Genomic DNA, 24267 nt, shown 5'->3' with positions numbered 1-24267 from the left:
AATTAGTTGCTACATCCTTCAAGGGATGGCAACTACTACATAGTCACCAACTATAATAGCCACTCCTTTATACACTGACATTCAAAAGTAATTAAAAATATTATAGACATTACAAACATAAGAACCAATCAAATAAACCAATTAATATTTATATCCCCATCTATATAATCTTCACTACACAAAATAAATTTTATTGTACACTGAAGTCAATGCTTCAAGTTTTTTTTTTGTCCCGTAATTTGATTGACGATAAAATTATTCCAATTAGAATAATTTTACATCTTGATTACACAACTTTTAACACTGTATCATTTCAGAATATGTATGGTAAGACTTTCTTGTGTTAAATTCTAACGTACCTTGTTTACATGTTTCGACCTATTTATGGGTCATCCTCAGAACTCAGAACTCTGAGGATGACCCATAAATAGGTCGAAACATGTAAACAAGGTATGTTAGAATTTAACACAAGAAATTATACATATTCCGAAAAAATAATTTATTATTATGGAACTGAATATTTCATTTTATCCTACCTACGATTTCATGATCGTGTAAGCAAACTTTCCAACTACGGGATAAATCAGAACCAAAGATTTGAAAAATTGTCCAATTTTGAAAGAGTTCCGCTAGTTCTCAATAGGTAGCACCAATATTTGGAGCCATTAAAAAGTGTCAGGGAAAGTGATTATGTAGAGTAAGCTTAATTATTTTTCTAGTAGACAATATCAGCGGTTTCCAGCCAAACTCAGTGTTGTTTTACAATCAGTAAAGTGGAATGAAAAATTGAATTCTAATAATATGGGATATTTATCTACGATTGGAAACAGTGACTGTTATCTTCGCCATCTATTCATAGAAGTAATAGCTAAAGAATCCACACTTACACCAACAAATTATCGATCGCTATCGATTAAAAGGATCAGATATCTTTGAATGTCAGTGTACACTTTGATTTTAAAGAAATAAAGATACATGAAGATGCCAGATTAGGACCACTGCATTCACAGATTACGAACAGTGCTGTCAGAATTCTAAAGTCCAGATTTCCTTCAGGCAGCTAGAAAATTCCTGTTCAGGCACAAAAAATTTCTCCCTCTTACCAAAATTAAATATTCAGAACAGACTGTAATAACATAATAACGTCAATTTTGTAATTATAGCAAGTGAGACAGACAAGAGAAGTACGCAAATCTAGTCTTTCAGGTGAAGCTCCCTGTAAAGCAGATTTGAATAATTTCAAGGGAAAAATTGTTCCGGGGCCGGGTATCGATCCCGGGACCTCTGGTTGAACATACCAGCGCTCTACCACTGAGCTATCTGGGAACTCCACTCGACACCGTCTCAACTTTTCCCTTTATATCCACACAACTCGCATGGGCTGACGAAACGCCAGAGACCCACAACGAGTGCACACCTGATACCCGGCCCCGGAACAATTTTTCCCTTGAAATTATTCAAATCTGCTTTACAGGGAGCTTCACCTGAAAGACTAGATTTGCATAATATATACGTTACTGTGTACGTTAACAGAAAACCACAATTCCAAGTCACACAGAGATTGTGTGCACTCGTTGTGGGTCTCTGGCGTTTCGTCAGCCCACGTGAGTTGTGTGGATATAAAGGGAAAAGTTGAGACGGTGTCGGGTGGAGTTCCCGGGTAGCTCAGTGGTAGAGCGCTGGTACGTTCAACCAGAGGTCCCGGGATCGATACCCGGCCCCGGAACAATTTTTCCCTTGAAATTATTCAAATCTGCTTTACAGGGAGCTTCACCTGAAAGACTAGATTTGCATAATATATACGTTACTGTGTACGTTAACAGAAAACCACAATTCCAAGTCACACAGAGATTGTGTGCACTCGTTGTGGGAACAATTTTTCCCTTGAAATTATTCAAGAGAAGTACTATCATAATAATTTTATTATAATAATATGATATTTAATTCTCTGTACTTTAAAATATAGTTATAAAGTAAGAAAATCTTTATAATCTTTTGCTAATAGTTGATAAGCTGCCATCTGCAAGTCATTCTCCGATTCTGCCGTCAAGATCTGATCGTCGGCAAATAGCATAGACTTCAATAATGTTGCGCCTATATTTATATTTATGCCGGGTGTTATTTTATTCTGTATTCTTCTGTGGCTTTATTTAATAATGTTGGGGATAGTGGGCAGCCTTCTTTAAAACCCTGATTTACAATTATTCACTTGTACTTATGTTTAAATCAAGCATACTAGCCTGGTACAATCTGTGCATGCACCATGCCTATTTTAGGGCCTACTTTTAAACTAAAGTGAGTGGTTAAGTGCATAAATATATTTGTTCGTGTTATACACCTCCGATTTTTAGTCTTAAATATGATTTTTGGCACCTAAACTTGATCACAAAAACATCAAAATAGGCTCTAAAATGCCCTATTTTTAGGCATTAAAATATAATTTTAGTAAAGAAATACATTGGATATTAACACATTTAATATAAACTGAGGAAGGCAGAATAAGTGAAGAGTCCACTGCAAAAAAGGGGAATGTCGTAAATTTCTGAAACATGAGATGAAGGTTCAGTACTACCGATCAAAGGGAGTAGAATATAATACACTTTGTTGCACTGCAAGAAAGATGATAGTTCCAGATCTACATCGTGTTGAAGAATTGGTATATCACACAAAGAGTGGGAATGTCAAATTTAAATTGCATTTCGTTCAAAATGCAATACATTCAACATACATACAGTGGACTCTTAAAGTATCATTCACCTAATTGCATGTAGTAAATGTTAATGAGGTGAGAAAGGGCTGTTGAAATTGTTACAGGAAGGAGGCAATGGACATGCTGTCTGACTTGGCTGTGAAGAAGCTCTCTCCATGCGACTCTAGTGGCTCCAGCTACAGCAAGTTGCGCAGGGTTTCTGATGGACAAAGTTCCTCACCATGTTCATCGCCAAGGAGGCGTCGTCTTACTAAGACGCCGTCTCCAGACATCCAGGCAGCTACGTTAGACAGTAAGAACTTAGTAAATCAGCTTCTTAAACAGTATTATTAGGGTAACGGTTTCTTTTTCACATATTTATTACTTTTCATCATCATCATCATCATCATCATCATCATCATCATCATTCTCCACTATGGTTGCCAGATTCTCTCATCAGGAATCCAGGACGGGTGATGATGCTGCGTACCTTAACGTGACTACACATTTGAATTAATTCAATTTGCAATACAATTGATTTTATTCGTTTTAAGTATTTCAACTATTCATATACGTTCTAAACTTTGAACAATGATTATTAGAGAAGAAATATTCGCTCCAACCCGGGTCCTTGGTTCTACGTACCAAGTGCTCTAACCACTGAGCTACACCGAAGTTCAATCTACAGTACCGGATCTAATCCCTCTCCTCTAGTGTTTTTCACTTTGTGGCCTGACTCCATGTTCGACATATATGTTGACATAAATTAAGTCAACTGCCATTATACAAGGAGCGCACTCAATTGAGTGACTTGGTGACTGGCATTCCACAGTACACTCAATTGGGATATAAACCCAAAACATAGGGTTATTTAAGGCAAAATTAAAGAAGTACCTAATTTCTCACGCCTTCTGTTCTGTAGGTGAATTCATGACATTCAACAACGCTTCACAAAATTGATAATGAAACTTGTGTTGTACTAGTAGATTATATTGTAAACCTCTTCTGTATATATTTCAACTAGACTGTGACTATAAATTAAGACTTTATAGTAGTATTAACTTTTGACTTGTTCCATATTCTAGCTGTGAAGCAATGTATGAATACCATGGAATGTTAATAAATACAATACAATACAATACAATACAATACAATAGCATTTTTGGGGGAAATGCTGAAGACTGAATAGAGTTTGTCAAATAAGAAATGAAAGTTAACATCTGAACTTCTTCCCTAGTATCATGAACCGCTAATTCAAGTCTATGATTAGTACAATGTCAGATCACTAAGTTGGAAAACATGTCTTTCATTGCTTGACAACAAAATTTTTTTCTGTCAGAACCAAAAAGTAAGTTTGGAAAAAGTACTAATGACTCTTCTGCTAAAAGTAACACTCTTTCCACAATGAGACAAGATGTCTGTCAAGTGCAACTCTATAAAATGAACTTCAATTAAAGTATGTTTTAATCAAAATGGTTGAATCAATTAGAAAGGCATAAAATCACGGTAATTAGCTACCCCTAAGAGAACCTGCTACTGAAAGTAATTGAAATTACGAATCTTTTACAGGACTTGGGCAGAAATACATGGTAACTAGTCATGTTGGTAACTCCGACTCTTCTGGTGAACAGTCTCGGACCAGCACATTCACATATCCTAGTATGGACTCCACAAAGGCGAGGGGAAATGCAAGCAGCTACGCCTCGACTATAGGCAGTGGTGACAGCATCGAGATCAAGCCCCAGCGTCCCAACTTCCTAGACCTGTGTGGGGGCAATGCTACACCTGGCACATCCAGGAAACAAAAGTTCACCTTCTCTGTCGCAGCAACCGGGGACGATGAATGGGAGTCACTGGCTCCGACCAGTGAATCAGACGAGCTGGCAACCAACACCACGTTGGGTAGTGTGAGTCAGTACTATCCGACGACAAGCAATAGCAGTGAGGAGTTCAGGACTGAGTGTGTTGATAATGGTGATCTGAACTATGACGGCAACTTGCCGACAGAACCTGCAAGTATGCCGCCTCTGACGAACTTGTCATCAACATCCAGCACTTCGACTGCGTTTAGTTACCGGAATCCCGCTTACCAGTCTGCCCATCCAGCATGCTATGCAGCGAACAACCAGAACAGCATGAGGAAGAACTCTGACGACACAGCTGAACGTGCTTCTGACCAGGACATCCCCGGAAAGCTGTTCAATTGCCAGGCCGGATCTGGTGGCGATGGCTCCAGGGGGCTACTCAAGTGGAAAGGGGTTGTATTCACACCGGAAAGTGATGAAGTGGAGGAATTGGGCAGTGGTAACGTCACCACATGCACAGATGACTCTAGCAGCCAACGAGAAAATGAACAAGGAGACCAGGTAAGAAAGGAAGCTAGTTCTTTCTCCTTTATTAAGAATCTTGTGTAAATAGCTTACCGGTACTCTTCTTTCAGAGCAAAACTAACAGCTGTTCCTAGCAGTTGGTTATACTGGTGCTCAGTTAAGAAAAATCAGAATATCAGTTAAAAATGTTGAAAGTTTGTAAAAAAAATTATGCGTAGTTAAATAATGCACCTACCATAGTAATTTGAATTTAACACTCCATTCATATTCGTTGGCACACACTATTTTTAAAGAAACTGTAAACATCTGTATACCAGTAATGGACTCCCTACACATTAACTTCCAAACACACTATAGGCCTAAATATATTTGACTTGACATTCCATGTCCAATCAATGGATAGATATATTTTAGCAATTGCGATAAACGTGATAAAATAAGAAAAGCTCTTTTTGCTCCTTTTTTTTCAGTTTTTTTTTTTACATTTCATCATAATTACAATCCTTTGAAGCCACTTTCATTATTGCGAATTAATGCTATAAACGAATATTATCACGATAAATTGTATTTTCAGGTAAATATGAGCGATTTCTTCAAGACACTGTAAGGAACTTCGTTTTTTTGTGAATTCTGGCATACCATGAACTGCACATGCGCAATATTGATCTTTGCTTTTGTCTGCTACAGAACACGTGGACTAGAGAGTATAATTCTTGATAGTCTCTAACATGGTGGGTGGAGACTGCAGTGGAATATAAATGGTGCGAATTGTACTACCAAGTTTTTCAATTACTCCATTTTTAACAATGTTAGTCAATAAATGCACAATACATTATCGTAACCTTGGCAACCCCCCCCTCCCCAGACGTTTCCAGAAAAAAAAAAAAAAAGAAACGCTGTTGAAGCTCTACAACAATATAACAGTCACTTACTTCCAGTAATAAACAACCTGTTCACAATAATGGCAACTCTTCTTGTAAGTGCCCATACTCCTGAAAGGTCATTTTCATCACTCGTTTCTAATCCTAAGGCTGCCATCAACGTTGGCAAAATTTTTGATCAGATCGTACTCCTCAGTCCTATACTAAAAAAAATCGAAGAAAGAGAAATGAAAATAAAGACTCGAATATAGAGCTCAAAGGTGTAACTTTTTTAGTTTGAAGTTTTCAACAAATTGAAAGAAAGTGAAGCAAAATGTAACAATTTTGAGAAAGATTTGGAATTTGTGCAGGATATTGTTTCCCAGTAACTCCTGCACATATGGAGAAAGTGTTTTCTTTGATGGAAATCATTTGAACACCTAAAACGAATAGACTCCAAGTAAATAAGGTAAAATCATTGTTCAAATTGAAGTCAATTCAAAGTTTTCATGCGTGTATTTCAATGTCTTCGTCAAAGAATACTGGTACAATTATTTTGTAAAGCAAGTACATTCTTCCCAGAAGTATGACAATGATTGGTAATTGATACCGTGTGTGTTTAAATCACTCAGACTAGTCTTAACTGTCCATTTCACTTCTTCTCACCAAAAAATAAAATTGTAATTTTGTAATATTTTTACTTGTTTCACATCTTAATGCTTCAATGCTAATGTAAGATCTGTAGAATACAATAAATGAAATAAAAAAAAAATTAAACCGCAGGTAACCGTCAGGGCATTAAAGTTGTGAGAGTATAATTATGATATAATATTCAATTTCGCTGTTATTTTTAATGTATTGGTACAATGTAGTAGGTAGTATTCTTTAATGCAATTCATATCCATATTTTTTTGGGAAAACAAAAATGTCCGAACTTTTGTGTCCAGAGTTATTGCAACCCCATTCACATACCGATAGCATTTTATACGATTGTTGTGTAATAGACTAAAGAAAAGTAGGTTAATATTTACGTAAGTTGAACATAACAGTATTTGTAACAAGCTGGACCTTCACATAATTATCATTGTTGTTTTAATCAGTATTGATAACTGGTAGTGATAAGTGAAGTTAGACTATCTTGTTTTCAACATAAGACAGTAAAACGTAGTCATTACTCCTTTAAGAATCGGCTAAACATGCATGAAAATGTAAGTACGTACTTAAACACGCTTTCTTTGACTCATGTGATTCTTCTTTTCCTGTAGCACTTTGGGAGTAAATCTTTAGATTACATCTCTGCATTTCTTTTTAGTCTTCCTACTACATCGTATTAGGCCATATCAAAATAGACATACTTTTAACAAGCTTTTGTCTTGTGTTCTTTTCATGTGCTGCAATCATTTTCTGCGATATTCTTATCTTTTATTTTTAGTGGAATATATCTGTATTCCAGTTTAAGTTTTTGTGGTCCAGTTGTATCGTTTTTTTTTTCTTTCCTTTTCATTCCTTCACTTTGTATTTTATTTTAAAAACGTTTATGGACAGTCGTGTTTTAAATGAAAAGAGTACCTATAGTATAGGTGTAACCAATTATTTTAATGAATTCTCGTGTACTTCCTTGTTTTATTCTTTAGTGGTCCATGAATTGTACCGTACCACACATCATTCAAAATGCTTATAATTTTCATTTTCATAATGTTTTGTTTTTATTATTGTTGTTGTTATTATTATTATTATTATTATTATTGTTATTGCTATTCTTAATGTTATTGTTATTATTATTATTATTATTATTATCATTATCATCATAATGATAATGATCATGATCATGATCATTATTATTATTATTATTATTATTATTATTATTATTATTATTATTATTATTATTATTATTATTATTATTATTATTATTATAGAAAAAGGTGGAGGACCTTCAGTGGAGTTGTTACATTGACTGAAATAATGAAGAGAATCTCCAGTCTTATTGATGAATAATGCCTTGATTATTGAAAATATTCTTAAGTTTTCTGTTTTGTAGCATCACAACAGTAGAAATGTGAAATTACATTTTTTTTTGTAGTGCGAAATTTAAAAAAAAAAATACTGGTACAGCATTTTATAGCATTAATTAATTGACGAAACATCTTTTTTCTAAAGTTTGTTTTGCTATTTTATTTACTTGTGAGGGATAAAAATGTTAATTAACATACCTGATCAGTGTTACGATGTTCAGTTAAAAAAAAACTGTATAGTATATAGTCACGAAGTTCAATACTTAGTAACTATGCATCCATAGATAGTTGCTGACCACTAGATCGCTGCTATCGCCTCATTACAGACAATGCGAAATAGTACCGGCACAGTCTATTGTTTCTAGTACCCTCAAAATTCAAGGTTCGTGACTGTATATACTAGACTGTGGTTGTATGATGACGACTTCACATATTGCTATAATACAATATACAGTATAATATAATATAATAATAGTAGTATAAAACTGAATAAACGTTTGTTTTTACATTCAGTGGCATTCGACAATTGAGGCGGTAGCCGGAAAAGGGGCCCATGGATCTATAGGTCCTTTTTCGGGAGAACGTTTAATTCAATTCTCTGTTTTAAAATCTACTTGCTTACGTAGCTTCGTTTCAATATCTTGTAAACAGATGGCAGGGTAGCTAATTGAATGAACCCATGCACTCTTGCGTAGTTGTGGAATGAAGCAAACATCAACACAAGCAGCTTGAGGCAGGCACTTCAAGCAGTATAATTGTGTTGTGTGTAGCAGTTGTGATCTGTGTGCGATCTGAATTGTTTCAAAATGGAAAGAAATGAACATAAACGAAACCAGAGGAGACAGGACATGAAAATGAACTCAAAACGAGAAGACATAAAAATGAATAAACAACATGATATTACGTATCTAACTTCTAAAGGTGCTATTGTTGAAGGTAAGTTCTTACACTCATTACCTCTGCTGCCAGAAGGAATGTTTCTCCAAGTTCACTGCTGATGAACAGGAAGATCTCTTCTAAATATTTTACAGGGGGCAAACAAAGTCACTGCAGGATGCTACATGGCAGGCTTGTTATAAAAAAAATCTGCTAGTCGTAAATTTAACTTAAAATCCAAAAGTAAGTCGTGAAAATACATGGACATATTCTCTGCGTTGAAGTGGTGTTCAGCAATATGTGTGTCGTCAAATTATTTTGATAATCTTCAAAATTTCTACGAAAAGACAGTGTAATACAAGCGAAACTATTAAAAGGTGAAACATTTGAGGAAAAAAGGGGTTTTCATGAAAGCAGACCATATAAAATGAACAACAATATAATGGAATTTACTGCAGTCACACCTACAATCTATTCCACATAGCAAGATCCACTATTGTCCACTAACCCAAACCTAAATATCAAGATTCTCTTTGGGTTATTCTATGATTATTACAAAGAAAAGACAGGTGAAAAGCTGAATGTGAAGTACAAAACATATTTAAAATATTTCAAACAGTTGGCTTGACATCATCATCGAATGAGCAATGTTGAATTGGGAGAAAACATCAATGAAGATGATTCTCAAAGTAAGTGTGAGTCCATTCAGGATGTGCACTAAAGTGTAAACTGCACTTTGTGAATCCATTCTAGATTAATATTAAATAACCTGTAATCTTTATTCTGTACCCAATAGATATTCTTGATTCTCACATACTCGGTATAATTTATGACGTAACTATGAGATATATGTAAGAAATATAATTTTACTAAAATTATTATGAAATCATAACCCTCTGTAATGTGCACCGTTCAATGCTGATATTAAATTTTTACTAAAATATAATCGTATTGAAAGTATTTTGATAAATTAAACGTGTTCTCTGGAAAAAGGGCCTATAAAATGCTTCAATAAAATATATTTTTTATTAACACTATTAAAGTCTGAATGTATTATTTAACAAAAACTTGTAGACAACTATTATTGTAACAGTATGAAAATTGTTATCTATATAAAAGTGCATCCAAATCGCAATGAATACAAATAAATATATCAATCATTGTTTTCTCGAAACATGACTTTTGCTTATGGGCCCTTTTTCCGGCTACCGCCTCAATTATTGTAATTTAAAAACCAACTATCGAAATATTATAAGCTGGTGTCTTTCTTCACCCCTGCCCAGGAATGATATCCATGTCGATGTCAGAGAGTATTAGAGTTACCCCACAGTCTAGTATATACAGTCACGAAGCTCAATATGTAGGCAATATGCATCCATAGATAGTTGCTAACCACTAGGATCGCTACTATCGCCTCATCACAGACAATGCGAAATAGTACTGGCACAGTCTTTTGTTCCTGATATCCTCACAACTCAAGCTGCGTGACTATGTAGTAGATTGTGGTTACATTCAGGTCCACATGTTCTGTATCAGACGAAAGCAACGAGTCATAATCACTACCGTCTGAAACATGTACAGTATTATATATATATATATGCAGACAGCAGTGGTTATAGTATTGTCGGACCATCGGATCTGTGCCCCTTCAGCGCTGTCGTCGTTCTTGAAAAAGTTAACGCCTGTACTCACTCCATTCCACCCGCTTTCCTCCCACCACATTAAACAGCAGGCCATGAACTTTGCCGAATAGGGATGTTGCCAAATTCCCGTCAAACGGCATCATAAATAACTGGTCCTCCATGTTACAATATCATTTCTTTCAATCAAAATACATATTGTATTTCTACATTTTTTAAACCTAAATCCCATGTCTCGAATCACTTTCCGCAGCGTCTCTCTCCAACCTTGGAAAATATTGTCTCTCGCAACCTTCAGTAATTTCTTCAATGTCGGAACTTCATTCTACACGGTATAAAATTTTTGTAGCTTTCTTCTTAAAATACATCGGTTCATATCATCTACAAGAACTAAAGGTTCGCTTGGTCTGTTCTTCCCTGGTGATTCTAGCTTTTCATCTCCTGCACAGCCTCCCTCTCTCCTGATTTTATTTGTTAGACGCTCTGACCTGCCTATATAAATTACATAAAAATATTGTATTATATCAGTATTAGTTAAGTAAGTAATTTTAATACGTAATCAATTGAAATAAAATAAGCCTCACCTGTGATCGCAGCTGCTCTTTTCGTTGCCTGATTTATAGGAAACAGATATTGACCTGTTTGTTTCTCTTCATCGCAAAATGCTATTACGTACTTGCTTAATAATATTTCTTTCGCCACTCCGTGCTACAGTGTTCATGTTGACTTAACAACACTGGACTGCAAGTGCAAATAAACTGTCCCGCAAGAAGGCTCAAAATCTCGAAATTGTGAGTAGTGGGAGAGAGAAAGGGAGAGAGCTAGAAAAGAGAGAGATAGGAATGCAGGGAGAGAAATGAATTACCGAGGCTGAGAAGGAATTAGGGTTCAGTTCGCATATCTTACTGGGGCACAGATCCGATGGTACGACTATACTATAGAGAGACCAGAGGCAGTATACCCAACGAGTTAAGTATACCTTTGATAAGGGCTCCCTACGGAGCAGTGTTGCCAAATGGACGGAAATTCCGTCAAAACTGTCGAATGACTGACGGGTGACGGATTTTCTGGCGGAAATTACGTTTTAAATCGTCTTTTGACTTTTTTTTTTTAGGTGCTGTCATTTCAGTTGTTTAATTTTTTAGGGATTTACTTTTTCTTTGAACAACCCTGCCTGAGCCGTACCATGTTAATTTCCCGCGCTAAACTGGAGAATTAGCACGGTAGCTTTGAACCGTGCCATTATGTTTACCACCAAATTTAACTAAATACACAATGTCGCCAACATAAGAATATGGCGTTGGTGTGTGGCGTCATTAGAAGGAGAATTTTTTTTCTTTCTACCTCCTTCGTTCTGAACATTACCACAGTCTACTATATACAGTCGCGAAGCTCAATATGTAGTAAAAATGCAAACATGGGTAGTTGCCCACCACTAGGATCGCTACTATCGCCTCATCATCGCAGATCTCTCTCCTAGTAGACGACAAAATATGTTACACTTTCGTTGTGTTCTTTTGGAAATATTAACACCTTCCTTCCATTATTGAAATATTAAATGCATAAAGTTAATTTATTATTTTAATGAAGTATATTAAATTCCACCATAAACTCGAAGATACCTGCAAGAAATAGGTTAATATTTACTATAATCGCTTCAATCATTCAAGATTATAGCGATAATTAATATGAAACCAATAAATATTAATTTGCATTTCCCTTTACAACAATAATAATGGAAATATGAATTAATGGAGTAACTTAGGTGTGCCGGTACTTGTAGTGTAGGCTTACGTAGTTAACAAAGTGGGATGAGGTTAAGCAATAATAATCACACCAGAATTGGAAATAAAACGTGATCAATAAATTTTATTGTAACAGACTTTTTCTACGTCTCTAGTAAAGTAACAAATAAAAATAACAACAAAATTAACAGCTAAAATTAAAAACATATCCTTTCAAAAAAAAAAGTAGACCTAAGCAATAAAATCCCACCAGAATTGAAAATAAAACGTGATCAATAAATTTCATTAAAACAAACTTAATTTTTCTACGTCTCTAGTAAAATATTATTATTCCGATTATTGTATTTTAGCCATTAACATTTTCATTACAACCAATAACGGACATTTCACAAGCATCAATGTGAAATACGCAACGAGCTAGCACTCGATGGAAATACGACACAGTCCAAAGTCGACCGTGGACGGTCTATTGTTTCTAGTTGCTAACCGCTTCGAGCGCTTTATCACGAGATTTGCAAAAAATCACCTCAAGCTTCGCGACTGTATATAGTAGACTGTGACATTACTGAGGAAGAGCACCACTATTAGCGACAAGGTGTATTTGCGTAAATATTGCGAGTAGATTATGTGGCTGAGATGAGAGGCTCGGGATAAACAGTTTTGCTGTAGCTCATGTGCGGACCTCTCATACAGTGGCAGCGTGATCCTTACTTGAATTTATTTTCGCGTGTACATTGCAGATCAAATGAAGAAGATCCCTTCTTGTTCCGGTTACACACCTGCATGTACGAAGGTTAGGTTGGTTAGTTTATGTTTTTATTAACCAAATACGCGCATGCGCATACAGATAAGAATTGTACCTTGTCATTTCCTTCTGGAAACGTTTTACTATGTCTTGTAAAGTGTCCATTTTATCTCGAACTAAAATATCTGTCGCATTTTCTTTTGTTTCATCACGGCCGCATTGGTTTATCTCTTTGATATCAATGTTTCTAGTCGGCCATGGCCTTTATGACAGTTTTTGTTTCGTAATATTGATAAATAATAATATAATGAAAGCGGTGAATACTTTCATGGCCCCTAAAATTTCTTTTTTGTAAAATGGTAGGTATTTTTCTCTAGGCCACAAATATAACTGCAACGCGGTCATAATTACGTACTTAACACTTTGGCGAACATTAACCGGAAATTTACTTTCCGTCATGTGAATTATATTCTGTGTAAAACACCTTTTTCATCTTCATTTCGTTGTGATAACCTACTTTAAGATCTTACTACATCTACATTTTGTTTTAATGCGTTCAAAACACCGCCATTGTTGACTAATGGAGTGATTTATTTAAGAATATGGTCGCGAATTTTACTATCACCATTTCGATTGTCTTTTGTTTGACACGGCTCGGTAAGTCCCTATTTACACCAGCGAATATGGATTATAAAGAATGGACACTTCGCGTCGGTACCTTTGATGTAGCTGGACTGATTTCAATGACCTTCAAGCCAGCTAGAGCGTCAGATTCTGCCTTCTCCCTAGAGTTGGCGCTGACATCACACCAGCTAGCAGTCGACACAGCGGAAATATAACACATACAATTAATATATCTATGTACATTATATACTAAAATAAAATAAATTGGATCCATAAAATAATAAATCCTTCATTAACTGTAATGTCTAGACCCTAGAGTTCATTTATAATGAGAGTTGAGACGTTGACCCCAACAACAATTAAAATATGTAATGATTTGATAGCGCTGAAAATGGAAAAACAAAACTCTTACGAGAAGTAAAACCATATACCTATATTATATTATATACAAATATTAAACGAATTCGATCTTAATTTTATAATGTATTATATTATTTTATAATATAATTTATGATATCTGAAATATAAAATATTATTATTACAACTAGTTTGTCACTGAGAAATAAGGAAAAGCTGTTAACTTGAATTTATTTGAAGCAAAGCGTTACTGGATTATGCAATAAGGTAGGCGATGTTTGGATCCTGTGCCTTAATTCTATTCTCAATTATTAACTTAGCGTATGCTCGATTACACTACCTCTAGCGCTTGAAAGTGGAACTAGCCGCTGGCGCACAGAGAAACAAAACACAGGCAAATTAGCTCAGTGTCCATTCTTTATAATCCCTATTCGGTGTTTACACTTGCTATTTGTCGCGCAACATCAAGCGCTTTCTGTCGGCTATATGTAGCATCACCGTTCACTCTTGGCAGATTTCTCGTCTGCTACTCTTGGCTAGTTGTTGAGCTCGAGCAACGTGTGAACGATGTCGTGAGCCTTTTAAATGAACAGAATGGATTTTAACAATAAAAAGTAGCTGTGTTAGCTTCTGCAGCTTCAAGTGTTTTGTTAGCTTGCACTAATGAGAAGCAAAAAAAAAAAAAAGAAAGAAAAAAAAAAGAGACTGGGAAAGGAGATGGAGGTCCAGAAGACAGGAGAAAGGGTTATTCCATGTTCTCAGTAAAGATTTCAAACTGGAACAAAATTGTCCAATAGATTTATTATATTAAAATGAATTGAAAGTTTAATGTTTTTTCTTGCATATTGAATTCTGATGTTCTTTATTTTTGTTTTGATGTCGGAGGGAATAGTATTGGGACTAACAGACTCCAAATTTTTACAAATAAACTCCAGTGCATTTTCCCTCCGAATCCTATTGTGATAGTCCTTATTTCTGATGTCATAAAAGTATGTAAATTCCTCGTAAAGCTTGATTAATTTCATTACTTGGTTTTTGTTCCACTCTGACATGATGCTACAAAGCTCGCGGGAAGAGAGAAACAGCTGATTAAAAGTTGTCTGCTACTGCTTTTCCGAACCATGTTCGGGTCCTGTCGCGTCAATTCGGCTGGCCCACCTAGGAAATGTCGCACAGAAATAGAAACAGCTTCTACTCAGCAGATGTCGAAAGGGAAGGAACGAAATCCGTACTGCGCATGCGCCCGCGCTGTAAGTCGAACGACAAATAGCAAGTGTAAATAGGGACTAAGGCCCGGTGACTAGTGGTCAGCGAGTAACGTCAACTACCGACATTGCTACGTATACCTTGCGTATTATCCAGTTGTTCCGTTGCTTTTTATTTGTATATAGATATATTGAGTGGGTCTTTATTAATTTTGACGAATTTCCAGGTGTTAGACTGACGGGGATACAATTTATGTGTTGGCAATACTGCTGCGGAGGCTGGCAGTACTGTGGACCGCCATTTTTGTTTGGTTTCAGAAAAGCAGAATGTGTCAACGAGCACTGCATTCTGTGCTCGTTGGAATGTGTTGTGCTTAACATGTGGTAAGATTGTCATTTTGGTGTAAAATAATTTTTTAATGCTGGAACAATGCCGGCCGTGTGTTCAGCATACAACTTCACACACGGAGCCAACAAAACAAAAGATATATCTCATTTTAAGTAAGGGCATGAGCTTCGTAAAGCATAGTTCTTTTGGTGTATATTATTTTGTAGGTTTACACAATGTACGGATGGACATGTCTGTATATTTAATTACAATGAAAATCTTGATGCAGATAAATATTATGAAAACAAATAGTCCTTTAACACCATCTTAAACTTCTTATTACAAATTTGAAATTATGTTAAGTGGTAATTTGGTTATAATGTTGCTAACGGAAAACTTTGAATAAGAAGATGGTCCGTAGTTTTCGATGAATACTTCATTCCATATTGTTATACGATATAGTTTCAATAACAGTATTTCACAACGTTTCTATTATTATTATTATTATTATTATTATTATTATTATTAACTCTGCCAGATAAAATAATAGTACATTATGCAACGAGCCTATAATGGTAGTAATTAAGACGCGAGTATGTTTATGAAACGAGCGCAAGCGAGTTTCATAATTTTCATACGAGCGTCTTAATTACCAATATAGGCAACTTTCATACGACTTTTTATACCCGACCATATTTCTAACTTGAAATTATTCATAAGTATTCATGTTATTCTTATCTGACTGGGGAGCGGAACTGACCTTGTGCAATATCTCGTAAATTGTGAGATGTGCGCAGACGCGAAAGTATTGATTTTTTCCGAGGAACAAATGTCATTGACCTTGATATAATCTAGAGAGTAAAATGAACATTAATCTTGATATAACCTTGAAATTGATTTAGAATTGAAAAACGAGATGACAAATTGAATTTATTTGAATATTATTTACAATTAACGCTAATTATTATAGTAACAGAACATAACCTTCTGCGACAGTATTGGATTTCCAGCCTCCGTGACGTTTCGCTTGTTGCCTTTCGATTGCATATCCGAGAATAATCTATACTTGCGCTTTCATATTGCTACAGTGGTGCTTTCTGATTGGTGGAACACCTGAACTTTAATGAATAGGTGTACTTTAATGAGGTCCATTAAAGGGCTGCTACCAGGTGTATAATTACTACATTTCGGCATGGTCGAGCATAAAATATTATTACTATTATTATAATATTTTTCGGATACATTAATATTTAGTTTAAACATTTCCCTATCGTTTTTGTAAAAAGCTGATTTGGTAGTTTGCTAGGAGACGTCGTTGCACATAGACCACTTTTACACTAAACCTAAAATTTGTTTTTGCAAGATATAACTGACCTAACCTAACCTTTTCCTAAATCTGTGACAGGTTAGGTTAGGGTTTTAGTATATCTTGCAAAAACAAATTTTAGGTTTATTGTAAAAGTGATATATATGCAACGACGTCTCCTAGCAAATTACCGCTGATTTATAAAGAAATAATGGTTAAGACTTCATTTATAGCATAATTCGCAATTGTGAAACTGGTTTCAAAGGATTGAACTTATGATGAAATGTAAAGGAAACTGAAAAAAAGAAGCCAAAGCATGCTTCTTATGTTTATGGCAGTTGCGATGTTTTCATGTCTCTACACATTAGTAATGCTGTATTATGTAAGAAGAAGAAAGAGTAAGCATACCATTTGATTCAGGTGTTCATGGTGGAGTTGACACGAGGCTGGAACAGTCGACTGGGCTTCAGTCTGCGGGGTGACGGTCGCCACACCTACATCAGTGCCATATATGCAGACAGCGTGGCTGCCAAGGATGGCAGATTGCAAGCCGGGGACCAAGTACTCATGGTATGTGACTCATATTGAATGTTTTGTTTCCTTCGCGTACTGCAGATTTTTTGGTACGTAGTTGGGTCATTTTCGCAAAACTTACATAGGCCTATTTGATGTCCTTACGCTAAAATAATAAAAGTTGACATGTAGGCCTATTGTTTCTTAAATTACTTACTTATAGCTTTTAGAGAACCTGGAGGTTCATTGCCGCCCTCATGTGAGCCTGCCATTGGTCCCTAACCTGAGCAAGATTAATCCAGTCTCTACCATTATACCCCATCTCCCTCATATCGTTTTTAATATTATCCTCGCATCTACATCTCTGCCTCTCCAAAGGTCTTTCTCCCTCCGGCCTCTCAACTAACACACACTATGCATTTCTGGATTTGCCCATGCATGTTACATGCCCTGCCCATCTCAAACGTTTGGATTTAATGTTCCTAATTATGTGAGGTGAAGAATACAATGTGTGAGTTCTGTGTTGTGATTTGTGTAACTTTCTCCATTCTCCTGTAACTTCATCCTCTTAGACACAAATATTTTCCTAAGCACTTTATTCTCAAACACCCTTAACCTCTGTTACTCTCTCAAAGTGAGAGTCCAAGTTTCACAATCATACAGAACAACCGGTAATATAACTGTTTTATAAATTCTATCAGCTATTTTTGAGAGCAAACTGGATGACAAAAGCTTCTCAACTGAATAATAACAGGCATTTCCCATATTTATTCTAAGTCTAATTTCCCCCCGAGCTTGTTTCTTAAATTATAAAAATTAATTTGTCGTAAATTTTTAAACACAAGTACTTGACTTCAAGAAACTGTATTTTCCGTTTTCTGTGTTATTACAAGATCAATTTTAAAAAGTTGTTACTGAGAACACAGAAATGCAGTGTCCTCTGTAGCATTTTGCTTTTGTTTTTCAAATACTTGCAAAATGTCATTATATTTTATGTTTTTTTTATTGTATTCTTTAATATTTTATTTTTTTATCCTATAGAAAATTTTTAATAAATAACTGGAATTGTTCATGTTTTACATGTTTTAATATTGTCCTGTCATTTTTGATAAGCTCATACGTTTAATGCCACATAAAGGATGTCAGAGTCAGTGGAAGAGTTCGATTTCTTTCCTGGTTTCTAGTAGCTCTGCGGGATTCGTACAGTAGAGTGGGCAGTGCTGTCAGCCCTTTGTTCTAATTTTGAAAGAAAAGAAATTCTCCCTTGAACACCTGTTTTTGACAGTTCTTTTAAACTTTGCCGGTGTCTATCATCCGTATGCCCACAAGTTGTCCCTTACACTGCGCTAGATCTGGGAGACCTCTCTGCTCTGCACACATCAGCTTTCTTCCTGCTGCGCATTCGATGGAGTTATGGCCGTGAGAATTTTCGTCTTTTTTTTTTTTCTTCCGAAAATCAACTTTTGTTTGGGATCCTGATTTTTCCGATGTGGGTCATGGGTGAATCCAGGACCAAGACCCATTCCTCGACCACACCATTATATCCTGCTGGTTTGTGACTTTTTTTTTTCTACATACAGAAATTGCAGGATGCATTTCTTCGCACTAAAATATTTCCGGCCATTTTTTATAGGATCAAAAATTTTAATCTCACGTAAAGGATGTAAGAGACAGGGGCGGTATTAAGTTGTTATGAGCATCCAAAGACAGAGTTGCGTTAGTATTATACGAAAATCTGTCCTTTTCGTCCGAGTGAACTTCGAATAATAGTGTTATCCAAATTAAAACAAGTCCAGAACTAGTGAGAATATCCATGAAGCACTCTGGTAGAATGGAGAAGGATGAAACCCTTCCATTATTACTATAACAGCAATGTATCCAGGTATAAAGCAGGGTTTAAGCCACAGTCGCATTTGTCGCATTTTGCTGCTCAACTTCTAAAAATGCAACAGACTTTCAATGTAAATGTGCAAAAATGCGATAATCACATTCGACTGGAGAAAACGTCAGAAACGAAAACGATTATGGAGAAAATGAAATCAGAGATGTGTATAAACTGTGACTAGTTTCGGAGAATTTATAGATTTAAATCAAATGTTAAAGCAGTCATGTCAATTGATGCCCACAGGAGCAAGCGCGCGCTTTAGAGCCCAGGGGAGCTCGAGTGCTTTACAGCTGAAAGGAAAGAGACAGACGAAAGAGGTAGTATATGCCACTTGGTCAAGCTATGTTCAGGGATGGTCAGCACTGATTCAGTAGATAAAGGGAAGAGAACTTATTAAAACTGTATCCATGTTAATTTTTTAATTTGTCTGAGAAGTAGGCCTATAAGTGCATTATAAGAATGTAAGTTTTAATTTTAATGCTCATTTTTCACAAGTTTGATTTTTTTATTTAAAAGAAATATTTTCTCAACTTTTTTTTTTATAGAAAAGTGAAATTTTCAGATATTGGCCCATTTATTTAGTAGCCTTACAGAATGTTTCCGTAAATCTAATATACCGTAAATACGTATTACTGAAGATAGTGCAATGAAAATTTTGAAAATATTCGCATGGAAATTGTTTGTAAGGAAATGAATTAACAAAGCAACTACTGTTACATCATAAGCAAAAGATACGTGCCCATGTGTTGTAAAAATGTCAGCTGTATAGCTTCAGCACATTTCGAGAAAATAATTTAATATTCTGATGATAGGAAGTTGCTCACCAATATCACCTTAAAAGCATAATGCGATAAGAGTTTTGTTATAGAATATTAGTTATACTTAAGACATATACAGTGCCTAGGTAATTTTGCTTTATACTCTAATATTGTTTCGATTAGTTTATTGTACTTTTATAAGGCTAAAGGTACCATCAATATCAATTCCAACTTATCATGTCATACTCAGTCTCTTTTTCTGGGATATCACTTCCTTCATGAATGATGTGTTTCATCCATTTAGTACAATATAGTTATACTACTATGGAATTTATGTGAATATTCCTTCTTAACTCTTTATTATGTTATTAACATTTAAAACACAACTGCAATATTAATAAATTGGTATTAGTACTTTTGTTTCACAGACAATATAGATACTATCAAACAGAAAGAAGCCATATAAAAATAACGACATAAAATTTCACGTTCCGTCTGAAGTTTGTGCACCACTGTTTTCTTATTTCAACAGGCTGCTTATTCATATACACAACCCTTCCTCTTTCCATACTTAGCGCTTGATGCCCGCGCATGGCATCAAGGTTAGAAAAATGCCCTTGCTTTGACATCACTGTGTTAAAGGAATGAACAATATTCTAGAAAGTATTGAGCAATAGATGTTCAGGAATGGATTTCAAAGGGTTGATACACTTCATGTATGTTAATAAGTTAAGTGAACAATTTATTTTCTGTGATTCATTTACTTATACAGGATGCTGCAACAATTGAAGCAGTGAGATCAATAACCATTCAAGTCCACTTCTGGTCATTCATTTTTTGCAAATTTGAAATTAAATTTTGGATATTTCCACAAGTATTGCGACTTTAAAAGTTGGTATACTAGTTTGTCTTGATCTCTAAAACAACCAGAAATATTACTTGCAAAAAATAATAATTATGTAAGAAATAAAAAATAAGTTTTTTGCATTTTTCTCGAAACTTGTGTAAGTGGACTTGAATGGCTATTGATCTGACCGCTTCAGTTTCATTGCACACTGTAGATTGTGAGCCAGGATTTAGTTACATGAATGTTGTTAAAACTGAAATCGAAAATTGCCTTCCAGCGAAAAGAGTTAGTACTACACTAACAAAAAATCTTGAAGGAACTATTCGTAAAGAATTTGATTTCCCAAGTGTTTTCAATGTTTGGAATGCTCATAAAAATATACGTGTTTTAATGTGATGTAAATTCAGCAGTAATTGATTCTAAACGTAGGTCTTAACACATGGCAGAGTATGGTAAGATGGGTTGAAAGTAATAAAACTCGAAGTAGCAAATTACATTTATTTATTTATTTTTTTCATTTTATTTATTTATTTTTTTTTTTGTGTAGGTTTTATCTTTCTGTACAATTTATTTACAATGCTGCGCAAGCTTTTTGCAATTTGCACACATAATTATTTTCATTTGAGCATTTTTGCGACAATTCTTTATTTTGTAGCTTAAACCCTGGTATAAAGTCTTTTAAAAACTCTAGAAGTGAGTACTTCATTTACAGGTGAATGACGAGAACGTGGAAGAGATGAGCACTGCGGAGGTGATAGATCTGCTGAGGAAGATCCGGGGAACCATCGGTATCACTGTCTTGAGGAAAAGTGGACCAAATCTTCATGTTTCATGATTGTTAATGGGGTAAAGTTAGCCGTGTCCTTAAAGTCATTGATTCATTTTCTAGTTTTTGGAGGGCACTGTTTTCCTGTGATCATTGTTCCCTTTCTAAATGTAGCAGGCAAAGGATGTTGTTTTCAGATATTTTTACTGAATTGTGATTCAGATCTAGTTTATCATAATTTATGAAAATTATAATATTGTAATTTTTCATGAGGTGTTTATGTGTCAATGTCTAAGAGAACTATAAACATGTCTTTAAATTTATATAAAATTATACTTCAAAGATAAACAGTATCAGGTTTAGAAGCTGTGCAACAGAAGCCATATGTGAGTATAGGCAAACGCAAGGAAGCTTTTGTAGCTATACAGGGTAAAATAACAGGCTGTACATTTCTATCTCGTCTTCATTTCTATATTAGAGATGACTTCCTTCCATTAGCTTGTTAAAGTTCCCTCAACCATTCTTGGCCATTCAAAAATATAGGTACGTACAGATTAAAATTGCTTAAAACTGATTGAACAGTACGGCACACAATACCCATGCTCTGATTGTGGCCTAGTTTTTATTTACTTCCTAAGTACGATATCGTAATATCGTTTTTTTTTTCTCAGGCCAGGTACATTTGTTCAATACCGTAATTTAATTACTGGGAATGATCTGAGTGAAATATACTTTTAAAATAATGAACGTCTTCTTTTTGTCATTGAGAATAAAACTCAACCAGAAAGTATTCAAAGAAAATCGCAAAATTGAGTAGAGATGAGTAACAAATTTGAAGTTTTCAAATATAAAATAATTTTAATATCAAGTCCGTTATTCTTAGACAGTTGCAAACTTTTTTTGCTGCAGAGATGGACTGCGGCAGACAATTGAAGTGTCGAGAAAAATTTACATTGTGTATAATTTTATCGGAGTGAAATGACAAATTGTCTAGGACATCGGGATCAGATCTTCAAACTGGAATGTATGGTGAGTCTGTTCCTAAGGAACTTTTATTTTTTTAGTAATCCTGTAGCTTTGGTTGGTCTCTCCTTTTTAGCTGTCTTTTTTTTTTTAAATATGGCAGTTAAATAAGTTCACATTCTTTTCCAATTTGTTTTTCATTACTGCCTATTGGCAATAATTTCTACGAACTTTAGAAAGTTGTCGAATCTGACTTTGAAAGAACTGACCAAATGCTTAATTTACTGCAGAACAGACATGCAAATAAATACCAGATTGCACTCAGTTATCGAATGTGATAGAACAGGACGTAAAATCAAAGTGCATCGGTTAGTATTAGTTATTTCTCATTGATGGAAAATTTCCTTCGTATAGTGTGGTTGTTCGCAGATCATTAATTTTAAGCTAGTGCTTCTCAGAATGAGCTAGTGGCCAAGAAGAGATGAGGGGACATTACTTGCACTAAGTTTTTTTTTTTTTTTTTTTGTGATTAATTTGTGCCAGTCATGTGAAACATTTGCGTTTTCCTGAATTTTGTACCAGCATCCTGCTAGAATTTATTTAATTTCGAAGAATATTGAAATTTGGTTTCAAACAGAGAATTTATAGGAAAGCCTTAAAGAGAGTACGAAGAGTAAGTCAATACTCTGTAACTGTTGTATAGAATAGACTGTTTTAAAATGTTTCAAATTATAAAATTATGTTTGGAATTTTCAGTGATGTATTGAAATGATTTTTGAGTGGATTATGAAGTTGTGTGGTAAATAAATGAAATACCGGTAACCACTTTTACCTCCAACGTCCCATCACCAAAAGTGTCAACTCTGCATCATTGTGTGTGTTTATGTATCTATACATCTTGTTAGAATAAATTGGCCTAGGTTAATCTGGCCTAAAATAATACTCTTTGACTTTAGAATCCTGATGTTACAGAGTATTAAATCTTAAAACTAATTTACATATATTAATCAGTGGAATGCACTGGCATTATGCTCTGGAGTACTTAGTAGGCGATATTGTGGAGCTATAGTAAATTTGTTTAAGAATAAAAACGTTATAGGATTAAAAATATTATACTGGTTCTGTTGCAACATTAGCTTCACTTCATAGATATTCGAAAACTATTCACAGGTAACATAATTATCTGAGTAGTGGGTAAAGTCGCTGCAATCTGCAATTTGACTGAAAAATAAATATTTGTAACTAAAGTATTTAAACTAAAAAAAATATATAAGTAAATAAAAAGAGGTATTGCTTGTAACATATGGTTATAAGTTATAAATGTTTAATTATTTTTGTATGGCACTTTAGTATTACGGTAAAGTTCAATATGAGAGATTTTCTAGTTTGATGGTTGCAAAACAATATACTTTGTGCTTCCGTTTAGAGTGAATTTATTATCAGTAAAGAAACACAAGTGCTATGTAACCAAAGAGTAACTGTTTGTAGAAATATCACATGTAAATATATGAGAGTTGTGATATAGAGTTCAAATTTTATTTCTAAATAATAATTTAAGACCTTAAGCCATCAGTATGTTCATGCTCTTTATGAGCTTATTCTTTCCGTTCCTTTGGAAGCTCCATTGCTATCAATTTCAGTGTACAGTATTCAAAGGACTGCAAGGGATGGAGACACGCCTCCTTTAGACTTTCCTATCTAACGAGGCCCTGGGGACCAAGTCATAAGTGGAGGAAATACCACTAAGCCCTGTCCAGAAGATTTGTTATTAGAGGAGAAAAATTCGCTCCGGTGTCGGGGATCAAACCGGGTCCTTGG

At 35.0% G+C, this 24267-nt stretch overlaps 1 protein-coding gene across 1 annotated transcript in view; it reads left to right on the top strand.

Moving 5' to 3' along the window:
* The window catches only part of LOC138711651 (tyrosine-protein phosphatase non-receptor type 13-like), a 279320-nt gene extending 255345 nt beyond the window's left edge, over positions 1-23975 (top strand). The window contains exons 8-11 of the mRNA XM_069842783.1: positions 2815-3002; positions 4259-5055; positions 17138-17287; positions 21433-23975. Coding sequence (XP_069698884.1) covers positions 2815-3002; positions 4259-5055; positions 17138-17287; positions 21433-21555 — 1258 coding nt within the window. The 3' untranslated portion in view covers positions 21556-23975. The remainder of the gene's footprint in view (positions 1-2814; positions 3003-4258; positions 5056-17137; positions 17288-21432) is intronic.
* Positions 23976-24267: the final 292 nt, after the last annotated feature.

This window comes from Periplaneta americana, chromosome 13, assembly GCF_040183065.1.
Source record: "Periplaneta americana isolate PAMFEO1 chromosome 13, P.americana_PAMFEO1_priV1, whole genome shotgun sequence".
Taxonomy (NCBI): domain Eukaryota; kingdom Metazoa; phylum Arthropoda; class Insecta; order Blattodea; family Blattidae; genus Periplaneta; species Periplaneta americana.
Note: the sequence above shows the minus strand (reverse complement) of the source record. Positions and strands in the feature narration are given on the sequence as shown.